At 47.0% G+C, this 27,919-nt stretch overlaps 1 protein-coding gene across 1 annotated transcript in view; it reads right to left on the bottom strand.

Annotated features, from left to right (window-relative positions):
* The window catches only part of PLA2G4A (phospholipase A2 group IVA), an 875,644-nt gene that overhangs the window by 691,754 nt on the left and 155,971 nt on the right, over nucleotides 1-27,919 (bottom strand). Inside the window, exon 2 of the mRNA XM_078642541.1 lies at nucleotides 27,765-27,885. Within this exon, the coding sequence (XP_078498667.1) occupies nucleotides 27,765-27,797 (33 nt within the window). The 5' untranslated portion in view covers nucleotides 27,798-27,885. The remainder of the gene's footprint in view (nucleotides 1-27,764; nucleotides 27,886-27,919) is intronic.

Raw genomic sequence — 27,919 nt, forward strand, 5'->3', positions numbered from 1 at the left:
AATCCTAAAGTTGAGAATGTCTGACCCCCTGCCACCCAGGCACTCTGCGACGAGTTGGCCAGTTACTTTACTCATAAGATCGATCTGATCTATCAAAACTTCAACATGGAGGAAGAGGAACTGGCTGAGGGACAACCACCCAACGCTCTGAATGGTGAGCCCTCGTCTGAGCTAAACGCCTTCTCGTCTGTAACAAAGAAGCAAGTAGGCTCTCTTTTAAGCCAGGTAAAATCGGGGTCACCGCTGGATCCAATACCGCCAGCTATCATGGCAACTCTTAGCCCGGTGCTGGCAGGTGCCCTCTCCACAATATATAACCTCTCTCTGGAGACTGCTATTTTCCCGAATAAGTGGAAAACAGAACGTGTAAAGCCACTGCTAAACCAGTGGGAGACAAAGTTCAGCAGTTTTATTTGGCATGACCTTGCAAGCGAAGCACTTATTTTATCTTTGGTAGACAGCGTATAAAAAAACGTTGTTACCTATTTATGCAGGTTTTTAACTGACGAACAGTTAACGCGTTACCAAACGCAACAAGCGTTGGCCGCGCGGTGGTAAAAGTAACGCGGCGCGACAAAAAAAAACAAGCATTGGCCGCTGTAATACATCCGGGTACCGGAGGCGGGGAGCCGGCTGGAGCGTTTCCGGGTCAGCATAGGTGGCTGCTACAGGCAAGGGGTGCGCTGGGGATGCGGCGTCCGCTTCCACTCGGTTTCGGCGCATGGCTGGTGGGTGCCATTTGAATTATGCAACCCAGGCCAGGTGATGCGGCGGCGATACGGGTAGTCACGACAAAAGAGCCAGGTGAGTGGGGGGTGGCTGCGTGCATGTGTGTGTGTGTGTGCGCACGTGTGTGTATATATATGCAGTGTGTGTCTGTGTGCGCATGCGTGAGTGTGGCTGTGGGTGATTGAGAGAGGCTGTGAATCTGAGGCAGGGGATGTGCACGGCGCCGTGCGTGCCCACGAGGAGAAATCGGCGCTCGTGCACATCCCCGGTCTCAGATTCCCAGAAAACTGAGAACAATAGGTACCGAGCTAGACACGCATGCGCAACTCTAGCTCGACCTAAAAAAGCATCAGCAGACCCGAATGAGTTGCAGAACTATAAACCAATCTCGCTTCTCCCCTGCTGCTCGAAGATCCTGGAAACCTTAGTAAATCAACAATTATCCCTCTATCTGGAACAAAATAACCTCCTGGATCCCACACAGTCCGGCTTCCGTGCATCACATAGCACGGAGACGGCACTGTTGGAGGTGACGGACACCATAAGGTTGACGCTGCATAGAGGAATTGGTGCAAAAAACAAGGACCCCCTGTTTAGGAGTAAAGACCACACGACAGGGATAAACACTTTGTACAATCCAAATACCTAACACACGTACCAGCTGGGTAAGACCTAAAGTTATCTAATGCATATATTCATCAACATTTTATGTGGTGCAACATTGGAGAAACATCATTACAAATTCAAATTACCTACTGTCAACTAATTGCGTAGACCTTTGTCTGTTAAAAATATCTACAACTGTAGAAAGAGGGAGTAAATACACATGTATATAAAGCAACAGAATTTTTATTATGACACACTAAATTACACAAAATAAAATAACAGAACAAGAAGTACAATTCATAAAACCTTTTCTGTGTCAATTTATAAAAAGTTACACATAATCAAAAAATAAAACAGGTTTTCAAATGTGAATCACTAAGATTCCTTCTAAATCTTAAAACATGTCAAGCAAACCAATATTCACAAAAAACATAAAAAGTGGCCAGAAAACTAATTTCTGTTCGACGCGCGTTTCGGCGTTTCCACAAACGCCTTCTTCAGGAGCCACAAGGTAAAACTGTGATAATCTTTAAAAACAAAGAAGAGAAAAAAATATATATTTACATTTACCTTTTGTTCAATCTTTAAAAAAGACAGCACATTTTCATTATATACAAGAAAACATATGTACATATTCCCTCATATTGCATAAATTGTTACACAGTTTGCCAAAAGCATATTAAACATCTATCCATTAGATAACTTTAGGTCTTACCCAGCTGGTACGTGTGTTAGGTATTTGGATTGTACAAAGAGCTGCATAGAGGAATTCCAGTGATCCTAGTCCTCCTTGATCTGTCAGCGGCATTTGACACCATCTCGCATAAGCAGCTGCTGGACAGATTAGGGGGGATTGGGGTGAAGGGTAGGGCACTTAAGTGGATAGAAAGCTTCCTAACGGGTCGCACACAGAGCATTCAGTTAGACACTTTTGTATCGCAAACAACAGAGTTGGACAGGGGGGTCCCGCAAGGGTCCGTCCTAAGTCCTACCCTGTTCAATGCATACATGACCCCTCTGGCCGATATCATCAGAGGCTATGGCTTTGGGACCATCTCTTACGTGGATGATACGCAACTAATCATCCCCACTGAGGAGGACATTATGGCAACTCAATTAAAGTTTAGGAGCTGCATGTCCAGCGTCGCCAGCTGGATGAGGAAAAACTTTTTACAACTTCATTCCTCAAAAACAGAGATTCTACTGTTTGGGAAGGCCAAAACCATCTGGTCTCCGGAATGGTGGCCCCCTGAGCTGGGTGAAGCCCCCCTCCCTAGGAGCTGGGCCAAGAACCTGGGCGTAAGAATAGACAATAAATTGTCTATGGAGGAGCAGGTCAAGCCCGTGGCCGGGACCTGTTTTGGCACCATGAGGATGCTTAGGAAGGTTTTCTCCTGGGTTCCCTTATCGGCGAGAAAAATCCTTACCCAGTCACTCCTGGTGAGTCGGCTGGACTACGGTAACTCACTGCTGGTGGGGGCAAGGGAGGATCTTCTATCAAGGCTCCAGGTGGTGCAGAACACGGCAGCCCGTCTTGCCCTTAACAAACCAGCACGTACGCCTTCTGCTCCCTTGCTGAATCAGCTACACTGGCTTCCGATTAAGAAGAGAGCCATTTTCAAGATGCTTTGTGTGGCTTTTAGCTCACTACAAGGTAGGGGCCCAGCGTATTTCAAAAACAAAATTAGTTGGTATCAGCCTGTGCGACAACTAAGATCTGGTAATGCTAACTTTCTGTGCTCTCACAGAATACATAAGGCAAAGACGGGTGGCAAAGCTTTCTCCTATCTGGCAGCAGTCACTGGAACAAACTACCTCAGGATATCGGAGCATGTAACGACATCATCATGTTCAATAAACTGTTAAAGACGTGGCTTTTTCAGTAGCATTTGCCCAGTTTGACCTCCTCGAAGCGCCGAGAGATCCCTTTGGGGATGATTCGTTGCGCTATATAAATCCACAAGTAAAGTAAAGTAAATGGGGGAGCAGGCTCTGTGACAACTGAGAAGCGTCGTGGTCGTGTCAGTGAGGTATAGGGGTCAGTGTGGCCACCTGATTCCGCGGTTGTGAGGCCGCATGTGACTCTGGTGGAAGCGTTGCCTGCGTGAATTTGTGCATCAACTGGGCCCAGTCTAGGGAGATAGGGTGTTTGCGGTGCCCTTTTACTTCCTCCTCTCGAAGTATTTCCTCCTCCGCCTTTCCCATTTTTTGACGGCGCCTATCCAGGTGCCTGTCATTTGAGATGTCATCAGAGATGTCACTGACCATGTCATGAATGATCTAATATGTGACATCATCAGCAGTGGATTGCGGGTGCGTGAAATATAGTTAGTACAACTAACTATATATAGTTAGTACAACTAACTATATAGGAGCAATTTCAATGGTTTTGTATGAGTGAAATGTCCAGCTAACTATACCACCCCTAAATCTTATAGTTTTTTGAGTGAATTTAAAAGGTTTTTTAAATGCTAATTCCTAACTATATAAGGCCTGAAACCTATGGTTTTTTGAGTGAATTTTCAAGGTTTTTTAAATGCGAATTCCTCACTATATAAGGCCTGAAACCTATGTTTGTTTCAGTGTGTATATATATATATATATATATATATATATACATACATACATACACACACACACACACACACACACACACACACACACACACACACATACACATGCACACACATATATACAATGAAAATACAGGGACCTTATAGTTCGGTTCTGAATTTCCTTGCACAAAACAGACTGAGTTCTCTTCAACTTTCCTGGTTAAACAGGCCTACAGATTCCTCTGGCAGCAACCGAGAGCTACAGCCCAGCCTCTGATAGCCCAACTGCTTAATTTCAGAAATCGAGGCACGGCTCCTCCACCTGTTGCGTGAGAAAGGCTCTTTTCATTACCAGGCAACCACCATTCCCATTTTACCAGACTTCACCCAATTGGTACAGAAGGCCTGCAGTAAATTCGTGGATTTGAAAAAAATCTTGAGCAATAAAGGGATCAAATATAGCACGCTCTACCCAGCACGGTTAAAAATTGACATAGATGGCAAAGCTCATGTTTACATTAACCTCGCTGATGCCAGTTCATTCTGGAAAAAACGCTGTAAAATACTAGCTTGAATAACTGTAGTGAGGCTACAGCTGGATCAGACTCTGGGGACGACAATGGAGACCATGTGTGTACTGGGTTAACCAAAACATGCCCACTGATACAGCGAAGGTGAGAGACCAGATAGGAACCTGGCCAAACTGCTAAAGGCATATTCGCACCGAAGACATACAATTCACCTTCACATTGAAATAGGGACACAATCTTCGCTAATGAAGCCATATTGGTTGAGGTTGTCCATTATCACAGTCATCTCTACACCACCTGCCCCGAAGATTCCCCCAATGACACTCAGGCATATCTCAATGACATTGTTATAGTGTGGTTAGACCAGGGACACCAGCAATTCCGTAGCACCCCAATCCTGGCAGCCACTGAAAGCCTACTGGGCAACAAGGCACCAGGACCAGACAGACCGACAAGTGAATTTTATAAATCATTCAAATACCTTCTGGCCCCTCAACTACAGGACATCTACACTAAAGCAGTGCAGACAGGTGCCCTTCCTCTTTCCCTTCGTGAAGCAGGGATTACGCTGTTACCTAAACCAGGTAAACACCCCACATTTTGTCTCTCTTATAGGCTACTACTGTCCCTGATCAGTCTCGACAACAAAATCCTGGCAAAAGTGATCGACACCAGACTTTTCATATTAATGGAACATCTGATCTATTTGGCTCAGTCCGGATTTGTACCCAATAGATCTACATCCATCAACCTCTGCACTGTATTTGCAGTGATCGACCAGAGAGCCCCTCAAGTTTCAACAGTGGGGTCTTTCTTTTTTTTTATTTCAAAGTATTTTATTGAAAAATAATTTTACAGTATAATACAATGCAATGTCAAAAGAAAATGTCTTGGCAGTATTACAGACGCTGCTTGACTGTGGAGAAAGAAAGAGAAAGAAGGAGAAAAAGAAGGGGGGGGGGATTATCATTCCAGGTGGGCGTCTAGGGCGGCAGTGGGATTCGCTGGGTGGTGATTTGCGGTGATGTTATCGGCCCCCCTCAGAAAGATTACCCAGTTGAACCATCGCTTGAACGTGGCTTTGCCAGAGTTTTTCCAGTTTGCGAAGATAGTTTTGGCAGCTGCTGTTAGCAAGAGGTCAACTAGGTCTCGGTCTTCTTTGGAGTCGAGCTCTGTGGCCATGAAGGCCGGGGTCTTTCTTGATGAAGAAAAAGCATTTGAAACACTGAATCAATACAAACGTTAAATAAATTGATTAAACTTTATTTTTATGTTTTATGGTTTCTATGTTTTTCAACGTTGACAAACATGTTGTGGTTTTGATGTAGCATGACCTTGTCTATGTTGTGTGTCCATTGTGTGTATTTTGCCCACGGCTATCAAAAGCAGAAAAACATGGTGCAAAGTGGCCTGTCAAAATGAAAAGGGGGGCGTCCCCCCCCCCCCCCCCTCAGTGCCTCTCGATGGTGGGGCGGGCCCTCACGGGCGCGACCCGCCACCGATTGGCCGGCGACCTCCCTGACCCGGATACCAGGGTAGGATGTCCGGGTCAGGGGGGGCGTGCTGCTGGAGAGGTTGGGCGGGGGGGCGTTGCCATCCCCGCCCGGCCCCTTGAGAATAAAGAGGCGGGGAGCGCCCGGGAGACCCTCTTGTTCCCTGGACGCTCCCCCACAGCGTGTTGTGCCCCGCGCTCGGGGCTTCTTTGTTAATTTCATTGGTTTCTTTTTGTTTTTCAGGTCGGCGAGACGGGATTAGTATTCTACGTCGTTTGGTTAGGACCCGTGCGCTGGAGGGAGCAGACGTCGTACATTCAAGGAGGAATCGGCACGGGATAGGGAGCAAGTTGTGTAAAGAGCGGAGGAGTGCGGAGCTCGGTGGAAGACACGTTGAGCGCCGCGTACTTTGCGGTGGGGGCTGTTACTGAGGTATTTCCAGGCGGGGCGGGAACGGGTTGGCGAATACGCATAGCCGGTGAAGACACGCTGTATTCCCGGCTTCTGCTGAAACGCCGCCGCATCCGCTCCTCATGCGAGCGCTTTTGTTGATTTATTTGTCCTTGTTAGGGACGGCACGCTGTATTCCCGGCTTCTGCTGAAACGCCGCCGCATCCGCTCCTCAAGCGAGCGCTTTGTTGATTTATTTGTCCTTGTTTCCATCCCTTTTTTTTGTGCATTGTTGTGTCACCGCGGTACAGCACGCTGAAACCCCGCCGCATCCGCTCCTCAAGCGGGCGCTTTGTTGATTTATTTGTCCCTGTTTCCATCCTTTTTGCAGTTCACGGATTTGGCCGGCTGTTCGAGTGAGCAGTTTAGGTAGTGAAGCAGGGTCAGCCAAGGCAGCACGTGGATGGGAGACCAGGGGAGAACGGTGCATTTACTTGTTGAATTCGCGAAATTTATTTAGCATAGGGTCTGATGCATGTTGAGACACATTATTTGAGTGAATAATTGTGGCTGTCTGTTTATGTTGCGGGGTACATTTGATTATTGTATTCAAATAATTTGAATTATCAGAGGGGCTGCTTCATGTTGGTGCACAGTGTTTGATACACATTGTGTGGGTGAACAATTGTGGGTGTCAGTTTACATTGAGGGGCCTGTATAATTAGTAACCAAGGGTGCTTTCTATTGTTGGGGCATATAGGCTGCCTAGGGGGGAATTTGGACCCTTGCGACCAGCAACCCTACCTGATCTCTCCTGCTTCTGTCTCCCCCCGCTGTCGCAGCCTGTGACATCCCGGCGCGGCCGCCGAGCGGGGGAGACTACGATTCCCAGCATCCTTTGCGGCAGGAAGCCGCCTGATCCCGTTTCCGCGCCTGGAGGCGCCATAAATTGAATCAACAGCTCCGCGTCGCAGGACGTGCGCGGGACGAGCGCCGGGCTAAGCCCGGGCAAAGGGCGGGCCCTCTACGGCCCTCATCGGACTGAGGAGGACGGGGACGGGCCACCCCCTTTGTCTGCTCAAGAGGTAAAGTTCCGACTAGTACTTTCTCTAACTATGTCTAAGCCCAACATAGGGGATATGTCCGACAAAATCCCTGATGATATATTTGCACATTCTTCACCTAGTTATGCGTGGCTGAATGACTTAAATAGCCTGTGTAGGGTTAAGTATGCTCCAGCAGCACTTACTCCCACGTTACCATGCCCAAGGGAGCTGAAATCCCTCTCTGATACCCATAAAATATCCCCCATGGTCATACATGCCCAAAGGAAGATCGATGGGGACAAAGACAAAGAAAACGGGAGTCTTCTCAAAATACAAAAATGTGATAAACCTCCTATACCATCTTTTAGTAATTCGTCCTTCCTTTCACCACCTGTTGCTATCTTGGACGATTTATTACCATGCTCTCATCAGGCCCTTCTGACTAGGATCGAGAATCTGATCAAATCTTTAATACATCCCCTGATGGTCAAAATCAACACGTTGGAGGAGAAGCTGATGGGGTTGGAGTACTCCATTGAATCTCATCTGAAATCCTCAACCCATGTTGTATCAACTCAATGCCCGCCGACACCTGCTCTCTCAAATCTACCTAATCTGATTTCTCCTCATGAAGCGGTCCTCACTCGATTGCCAACCTCCACCTCCTTGTTGCTTACCAATCCCAAAGCCCCTCCGAAATTGACAACAGCACGTAACATTCCGTCTAACTATGTGCGCACCACCCATATACACTTACCTCCAGAGGCAGCGCCTTTTGTAATTGTTCTCTCGGGTGTCCCTGAACTAACAAAAGGCAAAGGTGAGAGACAATACGAACTTATGAACAAGGTCAAGTTTTGGTTAACTAAAAACAGACCCCTGCCCAAACACCTTGATGGCCATATAATAAGTGTTCGGAGGGTTGGATGGCTTGGACCCCAAAAAAAAGACATCTTGGGCGATTTGATCCTGATTCGTTTTAGGAGCAAACACATTGTGCCATATATACAGACATGGCTATCTCATAATGGTGATGGACCTATCTCTACCTGGAATCTACATGATTTTTGCCCTAATATGTCCTACATGCATTCCTCTAGTTCCCGGGGCATTGTCAACAACCAAGTGGGTAGAGGATCCCATTTAAGTAATGGTATTAGTGCTCCATGGAATGCCCTTAATCTATTGTACTCTTTATGATTATCGATTTCTTCTTTTTCTTACTCCAGATTGGAAATACATGACTTGTTATTTGTAATCATATGTACTGTATAAAACACTTATTCACACTTAGGTACTGTAATTTTGAATATGCTGAACTGTATTTTAAGACTGCACTTTTATGGATTTTTTTTTGTAATCCGAATAAAGATTTTTTTTTTTTTATTTTTTTTTAGGCAGAGATAGGCCAAAAGGTGGTGATCAAAGGGCAGTACAACAATATTTATATAAAGGTTTCTCCCAACTCATACTCTCAGGTATTAACAAATTCTCTATTACAGGCAATTTAAGAAAACATTGCTGCAATTTCTTGACTGATCAGCTCGAGGGCGTGGAGTGGGTCGCGATACGGGCACTGAACACGCAGGATTGGTCGGTAAGGGGAGAACGGGGGACTGGCATTTCATCGCTCCTGGTTGCCGCCGGGTGGGTCTACACTAGGTTTACTCACCCCTGACATAGCCGGACAAGCCGGTGGTGTTGCGGTTGCCGTTGCATGGTGTTTTCAGCCCCCTGGACATCCTCCATCTGGTAAAGGTACAAAGTGCACGTACGCTCAAATTGTATCACTGAGAGTGTAGGCAGCGGTTGGTGGGTTCCGAACATGCCAGGGCCAAAGGGTGGTAAAGGAGGGTCCAAGATGGAGGTTATGATGCAGGCCATGATGCAGGCCATGATGCGGGAAATGAACCACATGAACAAGCGATTGGGGAAACTTGATGAACTAGAGGCCCGCATCAATGAAAGGTTAGATGATGTGCCTGGCCCATCTGGTAGGCCTATTCGCCAGAGGGCGGCCCCCTTGCCAAGGGGGGATTTTGTTACCCCGCCTATAAGGGCTAAGGCCAAGAAACCCAGGTACACTGCCCCTGCCTCTGAGCCGGTGGCTCCAGTACCTACCACACCTGTAGCAGTGGTTCCGCCCCCCCTTACACCAGCGCCTGTAAGTCCAGCTCCTGCGGCACCGGCTCCAGCCATCCCGCCGGGGCTCCCACCTGCGGGGCCTGCCCCCTCACCTGTGGTCCCGACCCCGGTTACAGGCTTGCCGCAACCGGCACCCCCTTGCCTTCTACACCTGCAGTCCCAGCAGTTAGCCTAGACTCAATGCCTCCTGAATTGGTATCTCAGATAACGGCCTTGATGCCGTGGCTGCAGAAGGGGGGGGCTTTTCCTGCTTCTTCAGATCATGCGGCAGAGGCGGCAAAGTTCGTGGAAAAGATTAAATCGGCAGCAGTGGCCGACAGTGCTGCAGTGCCCTCATCTTCTTCCCTCGCAGGTTCCAGTACCGCCCAGCCGAATGGAGTTAGTGGGCAGCCGGCCCAGGTGCCCGGAAATGGTAAGGAGGTGGCACTGCCTCTCTTGGGGGATGGTTCTATACCTTCCAGGAGTGAGAATTTAGCACAGCATGTGTCGCAGACTGTGAAGGAGATGATTTGGGCCGATAAATATGTGTACATTTATTCATTGTTGTTGGATAATAGGGAGATGGAGCATGCGAAGACACTGAAAGAGTGGATGCATCCAAGTGAATGGAGGGCAAAGTGTTCTAGATTTAGGGTGGATGAAACGCTGTTTAACCGGATCAGGGCTTTTGCAGTATTCACGGCTATCAAGGCCGAACGACCTACTAATGTCCAGGCGCCATTGGCGTGCTACCAGAGCAGGATTGTGGGGTGGAGTGCACAGTACTCTGGGGATGCGTGGAAAGGGTACGATGTAAATTTCAGAAAAGCTTTAGAATTTAATCCATCATTGGCATGAGATAAGGTTGACTCAATGTCATGGCATCAGCAGTTCTCAGATAGTTCACCCCCCCCCCTCAGTCCACCAGTGCGGTCAGGGTGTTCTCCGCCAGACCTCAACAGCCCTTTCGGTCCCCCCAAGCGAGTGAGGTACCCGGGAAGTATCGGGCCGGCGGGTCAGAAAAAAAAAGGGGTGTGCTGGGATTTTAATAAGCGCACCTGCACAAGGGCCCCGGGTTCCTGTAGATTTAAACACGCATGTGCGTCCTGTGGTCACCCCTCACACCCAGAATCATCTTGCAGGTCCAAGCACGGGAACAATGGTCAGAGGGGAAGAGGGAAGCCAGTGTAATACAAACCAGTTGGGTACCCCTATGCCTGTAGATGTCTTAGCAATGATCCCATGGTTAAATAGATATCCGGACCACACAGCAGCCACTTTACTCCAGGAAGGTTTCTCCCAAGGCTTTAGGATCCCGGCGGGGGGGATACACAGGCAGCGCCCATTGCAAGAACCAATTGTCACTAAAACACAACCCCTCAGTGGTGGCGGCAAAAATTGGCAAGGAATTATCTCTAGGCAGGATAGCTGGCCCTTTCCTGGAGGTGCCTGTCTCCAATTTTGTGTGTTCACCACTAGGAGTAGTGCCCAAAAAAGAGAAAGGTCAGTTCAGACTGATCCACAACCTGTCGGCGCCGAGAGGCGCGTCCTTGAATGATGCCATTGAGGAGGGGATTTGTAGTGTAAAGTATGCCTCTTTTGACCAAGCGGTTGACTTGTTGCGGGCCATAGGGCCGGGGGCACTGATGGCAAAGTCAGACATTGAATCAGCTTTCCGTCTCCTCCCGGTTCATCCGGCAGATCATCATCTCCTAGGTTTCACTTTTAGGGACAGGTTTTACATGGATAAATGCATGCCCATGGGCTGTTCCATATCATGTGCATACTTTGAGATGTTTAGCTCATTTCTAGAATGGGTCATGAGACAGGCGACGGGCCACCAGCAGGTCATGCATTACCTAGATGATTTTCTCTTCTTAGGTGCGGCGGGCTCTCAGGAGTGTGCTTGGGCATTGCAGGAATTTTGCGTGCTCATGCGGGCTTTTGGGGTCCCCCTTGCGCCGGGGAAGACTGTTGGGCCGTCCACCTGCTTGGAATTTCTTGGTATTGAGATTGACTCAGTGGAGGGATGTTTCAGATTGCCCAGGGACAAAGTGTCCAAATTTAGAACAGCGCTACGTCAATGCCTACGCAAAGACAAGGTTTCCTTGCAACAATTACAGGAAGTGGTGGGGCAACTGAACTTCGCACTACGGGTCATCCCTATGGCACGCCCGTTCTCACGCTCCATTGCCCAAGCAATGAAAGGGTTACGAGAGAAACATCACCGCACTAGGTTGTCGTCTGAGGTTCGCCAGGATATGCTTATATGGATGGCATTCTTGGAGGATTTCAATGGCAGGGTAGTGTGGCCCGGTCCTCCCACAACATCAGCAGAGTTGGGTCTATGGACAGACGCTGCTGGTAGTGTGGGCTTTGGCGCCATCCTGGGGAACAGGTGGGTCGCCCAGCGTTGGCCGGAAGAATGGAGTACGTGGGGTCTGACCACCAACATTGGCTTTCTTGAACTCTTCCCAATCTGGGTGGCATTGAAGGTCTGGCCCGAACACTTATGTAATCAATCAGTGGTGTTCTGGTCAGACAACATGACAGTAGTGGAATGTATAAACCAACAGGGGGCGCGCTGTCCTTTCATACTGCGCCTGATAAAAGAGATTGTGTTGCAGTGCCTAAAATGGAATGTAGTTTTCAAGGCCAAGCATGTCCCTGGCATTCTCAATAATGCAGCTGACTCCCTCTCTCGCTTTAAAATGCAGGTTTTCAGGGAACATCTTCCTGCAGCAGACCCCTCGCCAGCGCACTTCCCAGCAGTACTTTGGCAGATTGGTGCCCCAGATTACAGGACCTCGTGGTTGCTAGCTTAGCTCCCAGGACCAAGACGGCTTACGAAGGGGCGTTTTTGTCTTACTGTACTTTCTTGGGGCAGGAATGGGAGGTTCTATGGGCTCAGGAGGATGGCTTTGCGGCCTATTTAGAATGGATGCATAGGGAAGGACGTTCAGTAGCAGCTGCGAGCAGGCATAGGGCGGCGGTCTCCTTCTTTGCACAGACTAAGGGCATGCGAGATCCCACTAACACATTTATGGTGCGCAAGGCCTTGAGGGGTTGGCGCCGTTTACAGGGTCACCCAGCAGATGAGAGAAGGCCCATCGGGCTAGCACGGCTGACGGCTTTACTGATCGCACTTGACAGTGTCTGTAGCTCGGAGTGGGAGGTACTTCTTTTCAAAGCTGCATTTTCCTTGGCATTCTATGGGGCCCTGAGAATTGGCGAGTTGGTGGCAGCGTCCAAGACTGATCTGCAGGGCGGCCTACAAGGGGCTTGTGTAAGGATCAGGGAGGATACCATGTGGGTGACCATTCAGAAATCGAAAACTGACCAGGAGTCACGGGGTCACACCATAGTGCTCCACCGGGCCCTTGCCAACCCTTGCTGCCCAGTGGCGCATGTGGAAGTGTTCCGTGGGCAGCGGGGGGGCGCAGCGGGAGGTGCACTGTTGTGTCACGCCGACGGTACGCCCTTGACTAGGTACCAGTTCAGAAGAGTATTGGGGCTGACGGTCAGACAGGCAGGCCTTGACCCCAAAGAATTTGGCACCCACTCCTTTAGAATTGGGGCAGCAACTGAGGCAGTAGCAAGGGGCCTCCCAGTAGAGAATGTGAAGAAAATTGGGAGATGGTCCTCTGAATGTTACAAACGATATGTGCGAATTGACATGCTGTGACATGATGGTGCTCACGCCTGGTTTGTTTCTGGTTGTTTGCAGTTTCTCAGACCTGTCACGCAGGGGAGGAACTTGCCGTCGGGCAGCAACGATCTACACCATCGCAGAAAAAGCATCGGGATCAAAACAAGAAAATGGTTTGGATTGTGGGTCACTCCTATGTGAGACGTGCCGAATGTGTTTTTCTTTCAGGAGACCGTAAGAAAAGGGCTGCGCAACAGGGGTTTGACATCGCGTTCTTCGGGAGAGGGGGTTTATGTCTCAACCAGTTTAGGGACTTCTTCCAGGGACTATTAGCTCGACAGCCCGTCCCCCCGTCAGTGGTGATACTTCACCTGGGGGAGAATGATTTGGCCAAACTGGGGAGACGCATCCTTATTGAAGAGATTATCTCCACTGCGGGGTGGGTGGCCAGGACCTGCCCGGGTTGCATGGTAGTATGGTCGCAACTTATCCCTCGATGGCGAGGGGGGGACTCGGTCAGGGCATTGAATCACTCGGTAAAGAGGATCAACACACAGTTGGACAAATTATTTCGAGCCCCCCGATTGCAGACGATTCCACACGGGTGTATCTGGGGCGAACAGTACTACCTGGGGGATGGAGTTCACTTGAATGAAGCGGGGAATGTCTTGTGGTCTAACAATCTCTGGGCCTGGTTGGAGGGATTTGCCAAACAAGCGCGCTCCTGAATTGGGTCTAGATGGGGGAGGCCAGATCGTCGGTTAACAATGCTGGCCTGTGGCGGTAAGGTCATGACCGGTGAGCACCTAATTTTAAGGTCTGAGGGGGCGGGCATCATCCTATGGAGGTTCCCGCCCAGGGGGAGGGGCCATTGGCCACTCCTAGAACTCCAGGGGCAAGGTAACTGATGCTTCAAAGGGGCGCGGGTTGGAGTAGTCACGCTTTCCTTAGGCTGGTAGCCACCCCGCGCACGCATACTCATGACGTCACCGGATGGCGCAGAGTAAGGGCCCTCCTTTAGTGGGTAAATGGAGTTCACGGCGTAGACCGGGGTAAATTACCGGGCCCGGCTGCGCATGCGCACATCTCTAGGTAAGGCGCAGCTAGTAGGACCTGACACCGGTTAGCGACCTTGCCATATGGCCAGAAATGTAGGATACAAAAATCAAGATGAGGATGTTAGATTCGGTTAGGAAACAACCTGTATTAGAGTTTTGTTAAGGTTAGCCTCTCAAACTTGTTGACGATATTGTATCTAATGTCCTGCTGATTTTTGTATAATTTGTTGACCATGCAATTAAAAACAATTTTTTAATTTCATATCTTAATAAATACGGCCGGGGGACTAGCCCCCGCCTTCCAAAGATAACCAGGCCTCATGTTCTTGTTTCTGGGGTTGGTGTGGTTGGATGGGGGGGGGGGGGCGGCAGCCAGTCGCTGACCATGTGTGAAACTCCATAGGTCACAAGTAAGGTGTGGTTTCGTGTCAGGAAACAATTGATTGTGTATGTCAGAGTGTACATGTAGTCTGGACTTTGCCGGGAGTGTTTGGTAATATGTAAAGGGTGCCAAATGAATCATGTGTGCGTCCATGGGAAGTGCGGGCTTGGGGAACAGAGCGAGACATATCGTGTTTTTTCAACTGTGTAATCGGGAGAATTTCTATAGTCTTCTTGTGTGTGGTAAATCAGGACTGTGTGTGTATTCAGGAGTCTATAATAGAAAGTTTTCAATCAGCTCAGTGTGTGTAGTAGGTATTGTGCCTCTGTTGTCAGAAGTGTGTTTAAAATTTGTACCAGGAACTATCCACATTGTTTGTGAACTAATACTGTGTCCTTTTCTATAACGCTAGAGAAACCTGTGAATGAGATGTCCACTGAGTACAAGCATGCTGGGAACTCATGTTTTGCCTCATATCTAAAAACAAGCCAATGAAAAATATGGGCGGAAAGTGGGCAAAGCTTCAAATCCATACTCAAATACAGCATGCCTAGACGAGCAGTGCATGCGCTGCCCTGGCTGGACCAAAAAACCTGAACCGACATACACCAAATGAAGAAAATGAAACAAAAGGCATTTCTTCCACAAAACAAATAGGTGAGTATCCCTTCTGCGGTTTTGATGTAATTCGCACAAAATTGAATTTCTATAGGAAATGCCACTTCACGGACAAATGACAAGTAGCATGACCACCACCGCTCCCTATAACTTTAAAACAGTTTGACCCATCTGCACCAACTATGGCATGCTCTTTGAGCTCCCCCAAAAATGTCCTCCAAGCTTGGTGCAGACTGGTCAAGGGAGGCCAAAGTTATTAAGGATCCCAAAATGTTAACACAGGTCACACATATGATGATATGCAGTGAAAAATCCTATATATTACCACTGCTGAGTGTTGGGAAGGACCCCGACTCACAAGAGTTGAAGACTGGGGAGAGTCATGTCGCCTCTTTCGTCCCTCAAGACTTGGAATAAGTAGCCTATTAAACTTTGTGCCATTGTGATCTGTCATGGATTCGCCTTTTTTTAAAGGTTTTTTTTTAACCCAAATTAGGATGCAATGGGTTAAATTTGTGAAGTTAGGGAACATCATATTGACATGGTCTCCTAGCAGTTAGTAGATTTGTTTCCCTATGCAATGCCTTTGCAGTATGCAAACTATGAGGCAGTAAATTGTGGTTTTCTAATGTCAGTTCTGTTGAATTGATCTTTGCCCTATTGTAACAAATGTGCGAATACGGTTCCATAGCACCGTTGCTTTAAACAACGTGTTATTGGGTTACTTTTTATTTTCACGGTATGGCATTAAAATACTAGCACAGAGGTCCTGCCTGGTCTGCAAAATGCCGCGGGTCAGAGCGGTGCAGCTTGCACGCGCTTCTTAATTGCACAGAGGGCTGAGGCAGAGCTGTGAGCTGCCTTGCACCGCTTGCAGGCCAAAGAGGCAGTGGGGGACAGCGGCAGCCTGCACAACGGTCTGCATCGAGTGGCAGCGGCTCGACTGCCCCCTCATGGAATGAGAAAATGGCACCAGGCCAGCTAACAGCAGCACTTTTTCTGTAACACCTGTCCCACCCAATGACAACACCGCACCACCCTGGAGCGAGGTGGCTGGGGGCGAAACTTACAGAATCGGAGATGTGAGAGGACAAATAGTCACTCCCAGGCCAGCCCTAGGGCAAGAGGAAGAATTCATGTAAAAACCCGCCCCTTCCCGCCCACATTCAGTTAAGGAGTTAATATTTCCGAGAGAGATAATATAATTATCTAAGTTAGGGGAGAAATATTCCTCCTTGCCCATTTGGCAAGGTGAGGGATACAACAAACACCCACACACTTTGCCCTGTCGGGGACACCAGGGCAGCTGTGCTTTATTTCCCTCGGTGCCCTTGCAAAAAGCAGGGGCGGTAGGGCCCTCCTCCATTCTTATGCAAGGCCTGGGGGACGTGTGATTAACCCTATACCAATGGACCAGGTGGGAGGGCTACAAAACGAGTTGGCAAAGTTTCAGAGTTCTACACCAAGAAACTTTTGTACATGGAAAACCAATGTTATTTTGAAAGTGACGAATTTTTGGACCTCACCCCCATACAGGTTTTGATCTGGTGGAGAAATCCGTAACAATAGAATTAGAAAGGTCTGTCCACTTAACTCTTTCACCCTGGTGTTGAGTGCAAACTGATCACGGGGAAGAAGTTGTTAAAAAGGTGCAAAAATGTCATTTCCAATAAAGGGACGTGCCAAGCATTACTCAAGAGGTGTAAATGCACTTCGAGGCGGCGAGGACACTCCCCTGCATGAACACAAACGAATCCTGCTAGTTAACACGGAACTTTCGACACTTTAATGTTCAGTTAGCAACAACTGCAAATATGATGATCGACACTTGGGAGCCCCAATGCACCACTTGGCATTACTGAAAGCCGTGGAGAGAAACTAGCTCCTCTGCACTGTGCACAATTAATATGTACTACACAAGGACGTCAGTGTAAACCTGGGCGATGTCGATTGAGAGAATAACTCATTGCAGTACTGCTCTGACATTTTTGGACAACGAAAGATAATTCAGACCTGGCTGTTCACCACGCAGCAGCTAGCAGCAACTCCAGCGCCTTGAGACCCTCGCGGGTGATTTGACGCGCTTTATGAATGACTGATTGATTGTGAAGTAGCAGGGCTGTCTATCAAGCCCTTCTGATTATTAGTGCGGCTGCTGGACGTGTTTCCACGTCTTCCGTCTGTACTCTGTAAGAAAGCCTTTAAAATAAAAGAAAAGTATGCCAGAATCAACTTACATAGCCACCACCTATGGGGTTAGTAGCCGAATTATAAAGGCACAGGTAAGTGAGACTGCTAACAGGCACCCCTCGAAAAGCACCCAATCCGAATGTTTCAAAATTGTATTTAATGAGTCAGAGGAGCAGCTATCGCTTAAATCTGCTAGAAAACCGATGTCTCATTTCCCTGTTAACAATGGGTTTGCATGTTGGACCCACCACCCGTCTTCTATTTCTGGTATCTCCCAAAATTCCAAAGATATCCTCCATGTCCCATAAAACCAACTTCTAAAGCATTCATTCGTTCGTTGCTATGTAATGTTAACTCCTGTATTACAACCCAATTTTCCCCTTTTCACTTTTTTTATGCTTGTCAACGATTTTCAGAAATGTAGTGTTTTTTGTAATCTTTGCCTTTGGTTTTTTTCCAAAACGTCAGGCGCTTTATTTTATGCATTGAGCTTAAGGTCACTTCACACTACTTTTTTACTGCATAGCGGAACTCTTGCAGATCTGAATTGATTACATGTGTTTTATATGCACGTTTGCTTTGTGTTTATTATTTAGTGAAATGTAGGTTTATTAAAAACGTTTGTCCATATAATCGTTACAAAGAATTTCAAACAAGTAAATAGATCAACCATATATCAGATCATACAAAACAATTATACTAAGACAATGTTCATAAAGTGTAATTTAAAACAAATTAGCTTTAATACAATTACCCAAAGAGACGGAGTCTCACACGTTATGAATATCCACCACAAATTTCTTTTGTATTTCACTACACTAATTCCCCACTAATCCTTTATGGGTTTTGGCAGTAGTGTGCTACTCGCCGAAAAAGCACGTTAACACCCCATCAGGGGTAGCAAGTGCTATATAAATGCAAACCTTTTTCTCTCTTCTATCCCTCCACTATCCTTCTCAATCCAAATAACTAACTAACATATTTATTTTCTCCACCACTCAAATTACTTTCATATTTCACTATACTAATTCACCACTAATCCTTTATGGGTTCCAGAGTAACGTGCTACTCGCCGAAAAAGCGCTTTATCGCCTCGTCAGGGGTAGTAAGCACTATATAAATGCAATTACAATACAATCCATTACCACTACGTCCCTCGTCCTCGACCCAGTCATTACTCATGAGGTATCCCACAAGACAGGAAACAAAACAGGTGCTATATCACTTTTGTCCTGTGGATCCTCCTCTGCTGGGCTCTGGGAGGCTCCCGTGGACCGTCGTGGGATTCTTTGGAGTTGGGCTGCTGGGCTTCCCTGTCTCCTCCTGGGCTCGGGAGACCTGTGCTGCGTGGCTCCGTGGGGCTCCCTGTTTCTTCCTGACCGGCTTTGTTCATGACGCTGTTCATTCCTCTGGAAGGCGGAGTTCTGGACCGGTCCTGTTGCGCTGAGGTGCGAAGGTAGGCATGTGAGGCTGTAGCGCTTGGCCGTCTCTTGGGCGCGCTCCTCCTCGTTTTCCCCCCTCTTCTGCGAGTGTGTCCCTCACCGGCATGTCGTGCTGTGCTGTCGGGGCCTCGGAGTCAGCTCGTCTGTGGTGTGTCGATGGCTGGCGTTCGTTGGCTTGCTCGCGCTGCCGCTGGGATGTCCCTGCTTCATTCTTTCACGGCGTGGGAGCTGGTACACGATTAATTGGACGGGCGCTTGGGTGGGCTCCGTCACGCCTGTCTTGGGAGGCGATTTCCTGCAGGGATGTGGTTTAGCGACCCGCGCTGGCTGTTTGGCCGCAGGTTCGCTTTGGTCCCGCCCCTCCTCCTTGCATAGTTTAGTTTTTCGGCCTCGATGGTGATTGGCCGACGGCGGGACTTGCCTCTTCTGATGTTTTCCGGGTAGGGGATTGGTAGTTTTTTAATTCTTTCGACCTCTGCAGTTCTTTCCTCCATGGGGGGCTAATTGGTTGGGGGTTCGCCCTTTATATATACGCTGGGGGGGGGGGGGAGGTGTTTTCTGTTTGTGGTACTCCTGCTTCTTTGCTACTTTGTATCAGTGAGAGTTAGTTATGGGCAAGCACCATCGCAAGAGGAAGCATTCCTCTCCTGTGCCTTCCTCTTCCCCTGGGTCCAGTGGGGACTCCGGAACTCCTGCGAAGCATGCCAGGAAAGATGATGATAGGATAAAGCGCCTTATTCTGGAGACGCTTTCTGATTTTAAGGCGAACAAGAAGGCTGCTGATGGTCTTTCTGGTGCTGCTGCCTTTTACTCAGATATTTACTCCTCTGACTCCCTCTTTGTGACCTTTGGTTTGGCTGGTAGGGGTAAGGCTGCCTCCAGGCTTACTCTGGGTCGCTGGATTAAGGCGGTCATCACTCTAGCTTATCTTGGTGCTGGTTTGCCTTGTCCGGCGGGGGTTCAGGCGCGTTCCACTCGAGGCGTGTCTGCCTCTTGGGCTTATCATGGTGTGTCTCTTGATGAGATCTGTCGGGCGGGAACTTGGGCCTCCGAGTCTACGTTTGTGAGACACTACCGGTTGAATTGTGCACTTTTTGACCGGACCAATTTTGGTAGTGGGGTGTTGCAAGCTGTGGGGGTTGCCCCCCCGCTCTGATTCTTTGTGTTTTATTAAACTTTCACTTGCTGCACTCCTTTGTGTCTGGTCTGTGCTTTGCTGTGTTTGGTGTGCCAAAGGCCTGGTTGGGCATTGCTTTGGTATGCCACATGAGTGATGACTGGGTCGAGGACGAGGGACGTAGAGGTAATGCTATGATTACTTTTGGTAATCCCCATTACTCTTAGTCCTACTCGTCCTCGACCCAGTCATACTTCCCTCCCTGTCCAGGCCTTTGTTGCTTGGTGTGTCAGGATGTGCTTCTAGTGGTTAGGAGTGATATAGCACCTGGCAGGAGGGGGGGGGTGGAGCCTAAAAGCGTTTCCTGTCTTGTGGGATACCTCATGAGTGATGACTGGGTCGAGGACGAGTAGGACTGAGAGTAATGGGGATTACCAAAAGTAATCATAGCAATATGGTTCAGCCTTACTACGAGGAGAGCTGTCCTATTCCCATCAGCATTATACTTCTGCTTAGCCCATGGAATGAACAGTATGTAACTGAAAGGCTCCACTCTGCTTTTCACTTCATACAGGTATTTGAGATTTTTTTTTATACTTAGATGTGCTTTTTTCAGACATATTAGTTGATCGCTCCTTTAAAACCATTCTTTCTGAATGCTCCACACTAAGTGCACATTTCTTAATTTCTTTAATGCGGAGGACGAGTTGTAAACTTCCTTCACATTAGCTCTAGAATGCACAGGAACGTGAATGTCTCGTCCTCCACAGAAGCACTTTCTAGTTCTTCCACCAGAAAGATTTCACGTTTAGGTAATAATATCAGGATGCAAGAGAAGAGGTTCCCTTGGCTGATTCACTTTGATAGGTTCAGAGGAGCATATCGGAGGTCGCTTGAGCACTAGTTAATGCGGGAGGGATAGCGCTATTTGCTTTTATTTAAAAAAAAAAATTGGAGTGGGGACAAGTTTCTTGGCATTGAGCTGTGTTCCGACGCCCTAAATGGCAAAGCAGTTTCTGTCTCCCATGGGGGGCAGATTAAGGGGTTTTTCTATAATCCACCCTCCTTAGGAGAGGGCAAAAATCTCACTAGACATTATCAAAAGGATGTGAGGGGTGTGGCCCACTGAGGCATGACCCCCACGGCTAAAGGACCCAAGTGTCTTTCTTGTCTCCAGCAGGGCCAGAAAGCACACTGAACAAAAGGAATATTTTTGCATTAAAAAAATGGGGTGGGCAGCCCATTCTGGTATCGAGCCATACCCTTACCCCTAATCAAAACCCACTGGATGCAAGGGATTGCTCAGAAATGGGTCTTGTGTTTACTGTGCCATGGGGCTCCAGCTACATGCAACTGACAAGCCCTAAGTAGGATGAAACTGGTCTGGGGTTGCTTGTGGTACCTTCACAAAGGGGCCTCACCTGGCAGTTCGGGATGAACAGTTCTGTGCGAAGCAGGGTCGGTACTGATGTGCATATGGTGGGCCTTTGCTAAAGTGGCATGGTTGACGAAGAACGAAAGATACTAGGAATTTCAGCATTTTTCCCATGATGAAGTTAGTTGAGGTGACCGGCCAAACCGGAGTCAGAGCTGTTTACTCACTGTTTTGAAGTCCAACTATTGTTATTTACAAAAGCATGATATCTCAGAATTAGCTACAAAATTAATAATTTTTGAAGTCACCAGTGGGACTAAGTAAGAACATTTATCTCCCAGTGACTTCAAATCAGACTAAAATTACAGCTAGAATTTGTGAAACAAGACAGTCATCTAAGCAATATATTGTAACTCTATAAACAACTAATAACTAAGTGCACATATTCTACCTCAACGCATACTGTATAAAAACCCCTTCATATTCTTTTCAGAAACTACTCAGTGTCATTGTGGTCAGCATATGCATAACCGTCACTAAATATAGAGATATATAAATGTCCTTCCTTCAGCAGCAAGTGTACTGATATTAAACTGCTCTCTGCACCTCTGAGACGATCTCTAAATCCGCAAAGCTTTTGTGCACTCTGGCAGTGGAATTGCAGCTCTAAATCCACGGAGGCTTGGACTTTGCAACGGGTAAAGGAATATGGACATAGGAACCTTAAATAGGGACTCAGTAGAACTGATGCTAGAGTTGTGGGCACTTACTTGCAGGAACTGGCAAGGCAGCTGTGGAGGATTGTGGGGTCTTCTGAACCTTCAATGTGGTGTTGGGTTGGATGATGAAGATGCAGTAATCCCACCAGATAGGAGAGATCAGGTTGGTGATACAGGAGGAAGCTGAGGTAGATACATGGTGGAGCTATGGGTGCCTTTCCCAGCACTAAAGGAGACCGGATGGCCTCTGGAACAGGTGGACTGTGAATGGGATCTTACCCAACGCTAGACAACAATGGTTGTTTCTCAAGTATGAGGATGGATCTAATCCATCAAGAGGACAGCAGGGCATACACCGTAACTGTGGGGTTCCTACAAACCAAGAACGAAGTAGGGTGGTTGCTGGATCCATGGGGAATTCATATTCTGCACAAAGAAAGCTGGTTAGATCCTGGAGCTGAAGTGCACTTGCACAGCAAAAGATGGACAGTGGGAATGATTGAACGGCAGAAGAATCTTACAATGCAGTGCAAGAACTCGAATTCTCGATTTTCTGGACAGAATTTGAGCTGGATGATAAAACACATAGGACACTTACAAAGCAGGGGGAAGGTTAGGTGATTCTGGTATGAAGTGTTCTGATCATTTAGAAGAAGTGTGGTGGATTCTAAGTTTGGGAGACTCTCACCTCGTAAAAAATAGCCAGTGTAGTGGATGCTGCTTATGGAGTTCTAGCCCTGCACAATGAAAACTCAAGTGGATGTTGTAGCTGTGGTTGGGGTTCTGACCCTCCAGAATGTGAGAAGTGGCGGACTTTGGAGATGTAAAAAGGGATTTTACTGTGAAAAAGGAGAACTGGGATGGAACCCGGAGATATGTGATTCTTATCCCGCAATGGGCATCTATGGTGGATGTGGAGGCTGTCTTCTTACTGTGCAGGGTGGGAGCATACTGACACATTTACTAACCAATGCAGTGCAATCTGGCAAACAGTCTATATCAACGCCCTAAAAGTAGTGTAGTTGCTATTCAGTGTCCTGTTGTTAATAACAGTAGTGAAGGGGCATGTCTAATCTATGTATTAATATGCCTCTTTTGATTTTCTTATTGGTTTTGCAATGCTAGATCCTTATAATGGAGAGCTTTGCATTAAGTGGATTAATTTGATAATCACTCTGTATAATGAAGGCTCTGACTTTTCAGGAGTGGCCAACACAGTCCCTGCAGAGACTTTGGTCTCAGTTTATCGTAGCCTCAGACCACTTGTCATCAGACAGAAGCACATATACACTCACAAGGAGCGATCTGACAGAGCAAGAGAGCACTTTGCTTTTAGGATGAGAACCCTCCCTCACCTAAGGGTGACATGCTTCATTATTGGGTTCCCTCCTCACATGGGGGACTGCAAGGTGCCCAGTGTGGGCCAAAACTCCCCAAGAAGTAGGGGGAGGAGCGGAGGTGTTTTGCATATCAAGATAAGCAATGTAAATGTACTATAGTGATGGGCAGAGTGCAAAAATAGTGTTAAAAATATCTCACGGTGGGCGAAAATGATCCTTTATTCTGGTGCCCTTATTGGATATAGTTAAAAATAGAGTGGACAGGGGTAATGAAACTACCCTATCTCATGTGGTCAACATGTTTCTGCCAGGAAAGACTCAAAGTTCAAAGGCCTCGTCAGGACCAAATAGATCTGTCACTCTGCTAACAAAAACGTTCTGTACACGGAGGGGTAACTGTTCCTAAAGAAGAGAAGAGCACTGCAACCTATTCTGGTTTGCACATAAGTGAGGGAGTAGTATGTCTAAATAAAGTTGGGATGTTTTTAGAAAAAGGGGGAATATCTCCCTTTGTATATAGTGCCCTCACACACCCTTGCGAGTGTCATGCTTCATCATCAGGCGTTGCTCCTCGTAGGGATGGCGCTGTGTCCCCACGTGCCCCGCAAGACGGCTCTATATCGGAGAACTTTTGAGGAGACGCTACAGTTGTGCATGTGTGCGTCTAAAGCAGTGCATGAGAAAGGTGAGAAAATTACCAGCCGGTACCCAAATCTAGATTTTTTGGGGGTCTGGATGATGAGGTTAAATGTACAGTGGATATGGAGCTCCTCTTGTAAAAAATGTTGGTGGGGGATATAGATGTGAATGTAAACCTGTTGCTCTCAATATCTATGAAGGGGTGTTAAAAAGAATTGGGTCTGGCGCATCGTTAAGGTCCCTAATGGATCCGTGGGCGCTTAGTCAGGACCTAAAGAAGGTGAAAATAATAATTATGAACAGAAAAGTGGCCAGGGATCAGGGACAGAAGAGACCCCTGTACACCTGGGATACCTATTATCAGGTGCAGGTGCGTCTCAGTGCTAGTAGGAATGTGTACTTCAAGTTCCTTTGCCCAACCTAAGGATTTGGAAAACGTTTTACCACCCATACATTTGACTCAGTGGTTATTGGGTGACCCCATCAATGCAGTAGGGTCCGCCTATAATGCTGAAAAATAAATAAAAAGCAATTACTCATGAGACAACTCTTCCCTTATACAAGGGTGTACATGTGTACCTGTGTCAACTCCGTCACCAAAACCAACACTCTTGTCATGGGTAATACAAGGAGAAAAGGCAAGCAGTATCTCTCACCCAGAGCCTATCTATAAAACACCGCTCTCCATTATCAGTCTCCACCCAAAAACAGAGCTATACATGTATACCAAACAAACAAAAAACAGAGAACAACATTTAAAAAATATTGTGGCCACTTATCCTGATTATCAGAAGAGTAATAAGGGAGGCAGACCATTTGGATATGACCTGATATTGGTAATGGTGTGTGCCTACTACCCTTCTTTATCAAGCCACACCTTCTTAGTCAAACTCACAAGGGAAAACATCACTGTGAGAATAAATGATCCCCCCCCCAGTGCGTGGGAAATGATGCGTGTCCTGGCTTGGGTCGAGTAGGTTTAGAGTTGGTCTATCAATCTACAGTTCAACACGTACTCACACGAGCATGTGTGTGTTTCTTATCCACATTACCCAGTACAAACCTTACATGTGCCCCTAAACAAAATAAATTCCTGCCATATGACGTAGGAGTGTGGTCTCCGCAGGATGGCAAACCAAAAAACATTAGTATTGTATCGCCATTTCTTCATGCAAATTAGTCAAAGGTGTGCGATAGTCAAATTGTAGTTTTATGCATACTTGTATAGCTCTGTTTTTGGATGGGGAATGATGACAGAGCGTGTTTTATAGATACACTCAGGGTAAGAACTACTATATGCCTTTTCTCCTTGTATTACCCTATGACACAAGTGTTAGTTTTGTGACAGACACAGTTGACATAGGTACACATGTATACCCCTGTTTAAGGGAAGGGTTGTCACATGAGTAATAACGGTTTATTTATTTTTCAGCGTTGTAGGCGGACCCTACTGCATTGATGGGCCCACCCAAATAACCACCAAGTCAAATGCATGGCTGGTTAAAAGTTTTTATTAGCAGAGTGACATATCTTTTTGGTCCTGACTAATGCCTTTGAACTTTATTGATTCTTTCCTGGCAGAAACGTGTTCACCACATTTCATTTCCCCTGTCCACTCTATTTTTAACTCTATCCAATGGGGGCATCAGAATAAAGGACCATTTTCGCCCACCACGAGATTGTTTTACTCTGCCCCTCGCTACAGAACCCTCTACATTGCTCATCTTTATATACAAAAAACCTCTGCTCCTCCCTCTCCTTCTTCTGGAGTTGCAGCCCACACTGGGCACCATGCGGTCCCAATGTGAGGAGGGAGTTCAATGATGAATCATGTCGCCCTTAGGAGAGGGAGGGTTCTCGTCCTAACAGCAAAGTGCTCTCTTGCTCCGTCAGATCACTACTTGTGAGGTCACTACCTTTTCACATTCGGACCACCAGGACGTACACATTGTGCATTTATATTGATATGGGAGCAGTACGTCTTTGGGAGGGTTAAGCTCCAATAAAACCCTAATATGGGTTCACAAGCAAACAGAAGTACACCAGCAGACTTTTTAGATCAGATACCCCTCCTTAAAGACATGGAGGATGATGAGCTTCTGCGTGTGTGCCCGAGAGTGTACTATGAGAGCCACACTGTGTGTGAACAAAGGGTGAAATGGGAAAAGCACAAGGGCACAGGGTATACAAGACAGAGTCCCAAAGCTCCCACTGGTTGTGATCTCTTCAAGGACGGGAAATATCAGGTTTCACTATATGGCAAATCCCCAAAGCAAGTCTCTCCCTGCAGCATCCCTAGTATTTGAGACTACTTCATGCAGGTCATACTACCTGAGACAATTGCATTAATCACTTCCTTTATGGTCAGAAACAGTTGACTCTTATTCCAAAACATTGCTGAAGGATGAATATGTTTAGTTATAGGTGAGTGGAACGGAGGGGATGGAGAAAGCAAATACAGAAAAATCTTTCTCGGGCTCCTGAATCCAAATAAACAGAGGAAAAGCTAGTAAATACCATTCTAACACAATACATTATGTTGAGCCAATGTTAATAATGCACTGAGGGATGTGGCAGAAACTACCAGGGCAATGCAGTGAATGGAACATCCCAGCACAGAGAAAAATTGTTCCCAGCTGAACACTGCAAATGCTAGGAAGAATTGATTACTATACATGAATCATGCATGATTAGAAACTACTGACAATAGCTTTAAAGCAGGACAATGTTCCAGACAGAGGGGCAGGGTAAACTTCAGGAATTCACTTTGTGTTAAGATGGCATTCAGCACAGAAACCATTTAAGCAAAGCATGGTAAACACAAAGTGGTGTCCAACATGAAGAATGGGACACAGGCTAGCAATAAGAGCTTTGTGCTAAATCGAGCACAAAAAAATCCCCTGAACATTTCTTCATTGCAACTTATTTGGAGTTTGTGATAAAAATAGAGGTCAGGTGCAATCTGTTTTGGCTATAGTTTCCACCTTTTATTGGGACTTTACGAACAACTGCTAGCTGAGGATAAATTGAATTGCAAACATCTAGCCACTGTATCGCTATTTTCCCTAACCTTATAATGGATACAGCAGCAGTAATAATGGGCACAAACCAGTTCATGACCAAATTTGTCATTATGTCCAGGTTTAAATGAGACCTTTAGCTCACATTCTACAGGACGGAATGAGGACTTAGCATGAATTGGTGTGATATATGGTCGCCGAAACCAAGGAAAGGCAGAAACATTCCCATGATCACGACTTCATAAACGGGAGGCAAATGCAGACATTAGGAACGCTCTAGCTGTGTTTTAACAATGAGTCCCACTAGAACCAGAGATCAATAAGTGGCATGTAGACTTCAAAGCAAGTGCCCTGCAGGATCAAAAGATATATCCTGGAAACAGATGCAACAAGAAGTAAGGAAATGTGGAAAGGAATCTAAGGAGACACCTAAACACTGGTGGCGGCATAAATTGAAGGTCTTTCCCTTTAAGTGGCCATGGGCCCACTGAAACCTCGCCCCTCATCGCTGCTTTTTCATTCGCTGCTCATTAATACTCGCTTATCGAGAAGCAGAGTTTGTCTAAAGATTCTGAGCTCTGGAACCTTGACACAAATGCATCTGTGTAACAACAACGAGGAGCATTCACCCCAGAGATTGCAAAACTTGTATATAAGGTCACAAGCCAGTGTTTAAATGCACATTAGTATGGACACAGCAATACAAAGGCAACGTAAAACCAAAAACAGCAAATGAGCTTACTATAATGTTCTGGTACGGATCGATGGAAGCCATTCTTGATGCCCGGTATGTAGCTCACTCGAGCTCCAGTTTGATGGTAGGCCTCCACTGTTTTCAATTGTGGATGTAGCACTGCCCAGACCTGCCAAAACAAAGAAAACCTCTTAGTTCAGCTG

The sequence above is a fragment of the Lissotriton helveticus genome, chromosome 1_1 (genome assembly GCF_964261635.1).
Source record: "Lissotriton helveticus chromosome 1_1, aLisHel1.1, whole genome shotgun sequence".
Classification (NCBI taxonomy): domain Eukaryota; kingdom Metazoa; phylum Chordata; class Amphibia; order Caudata; family Salamandridae; genus Lissotriton; species Lissotriton helveticus.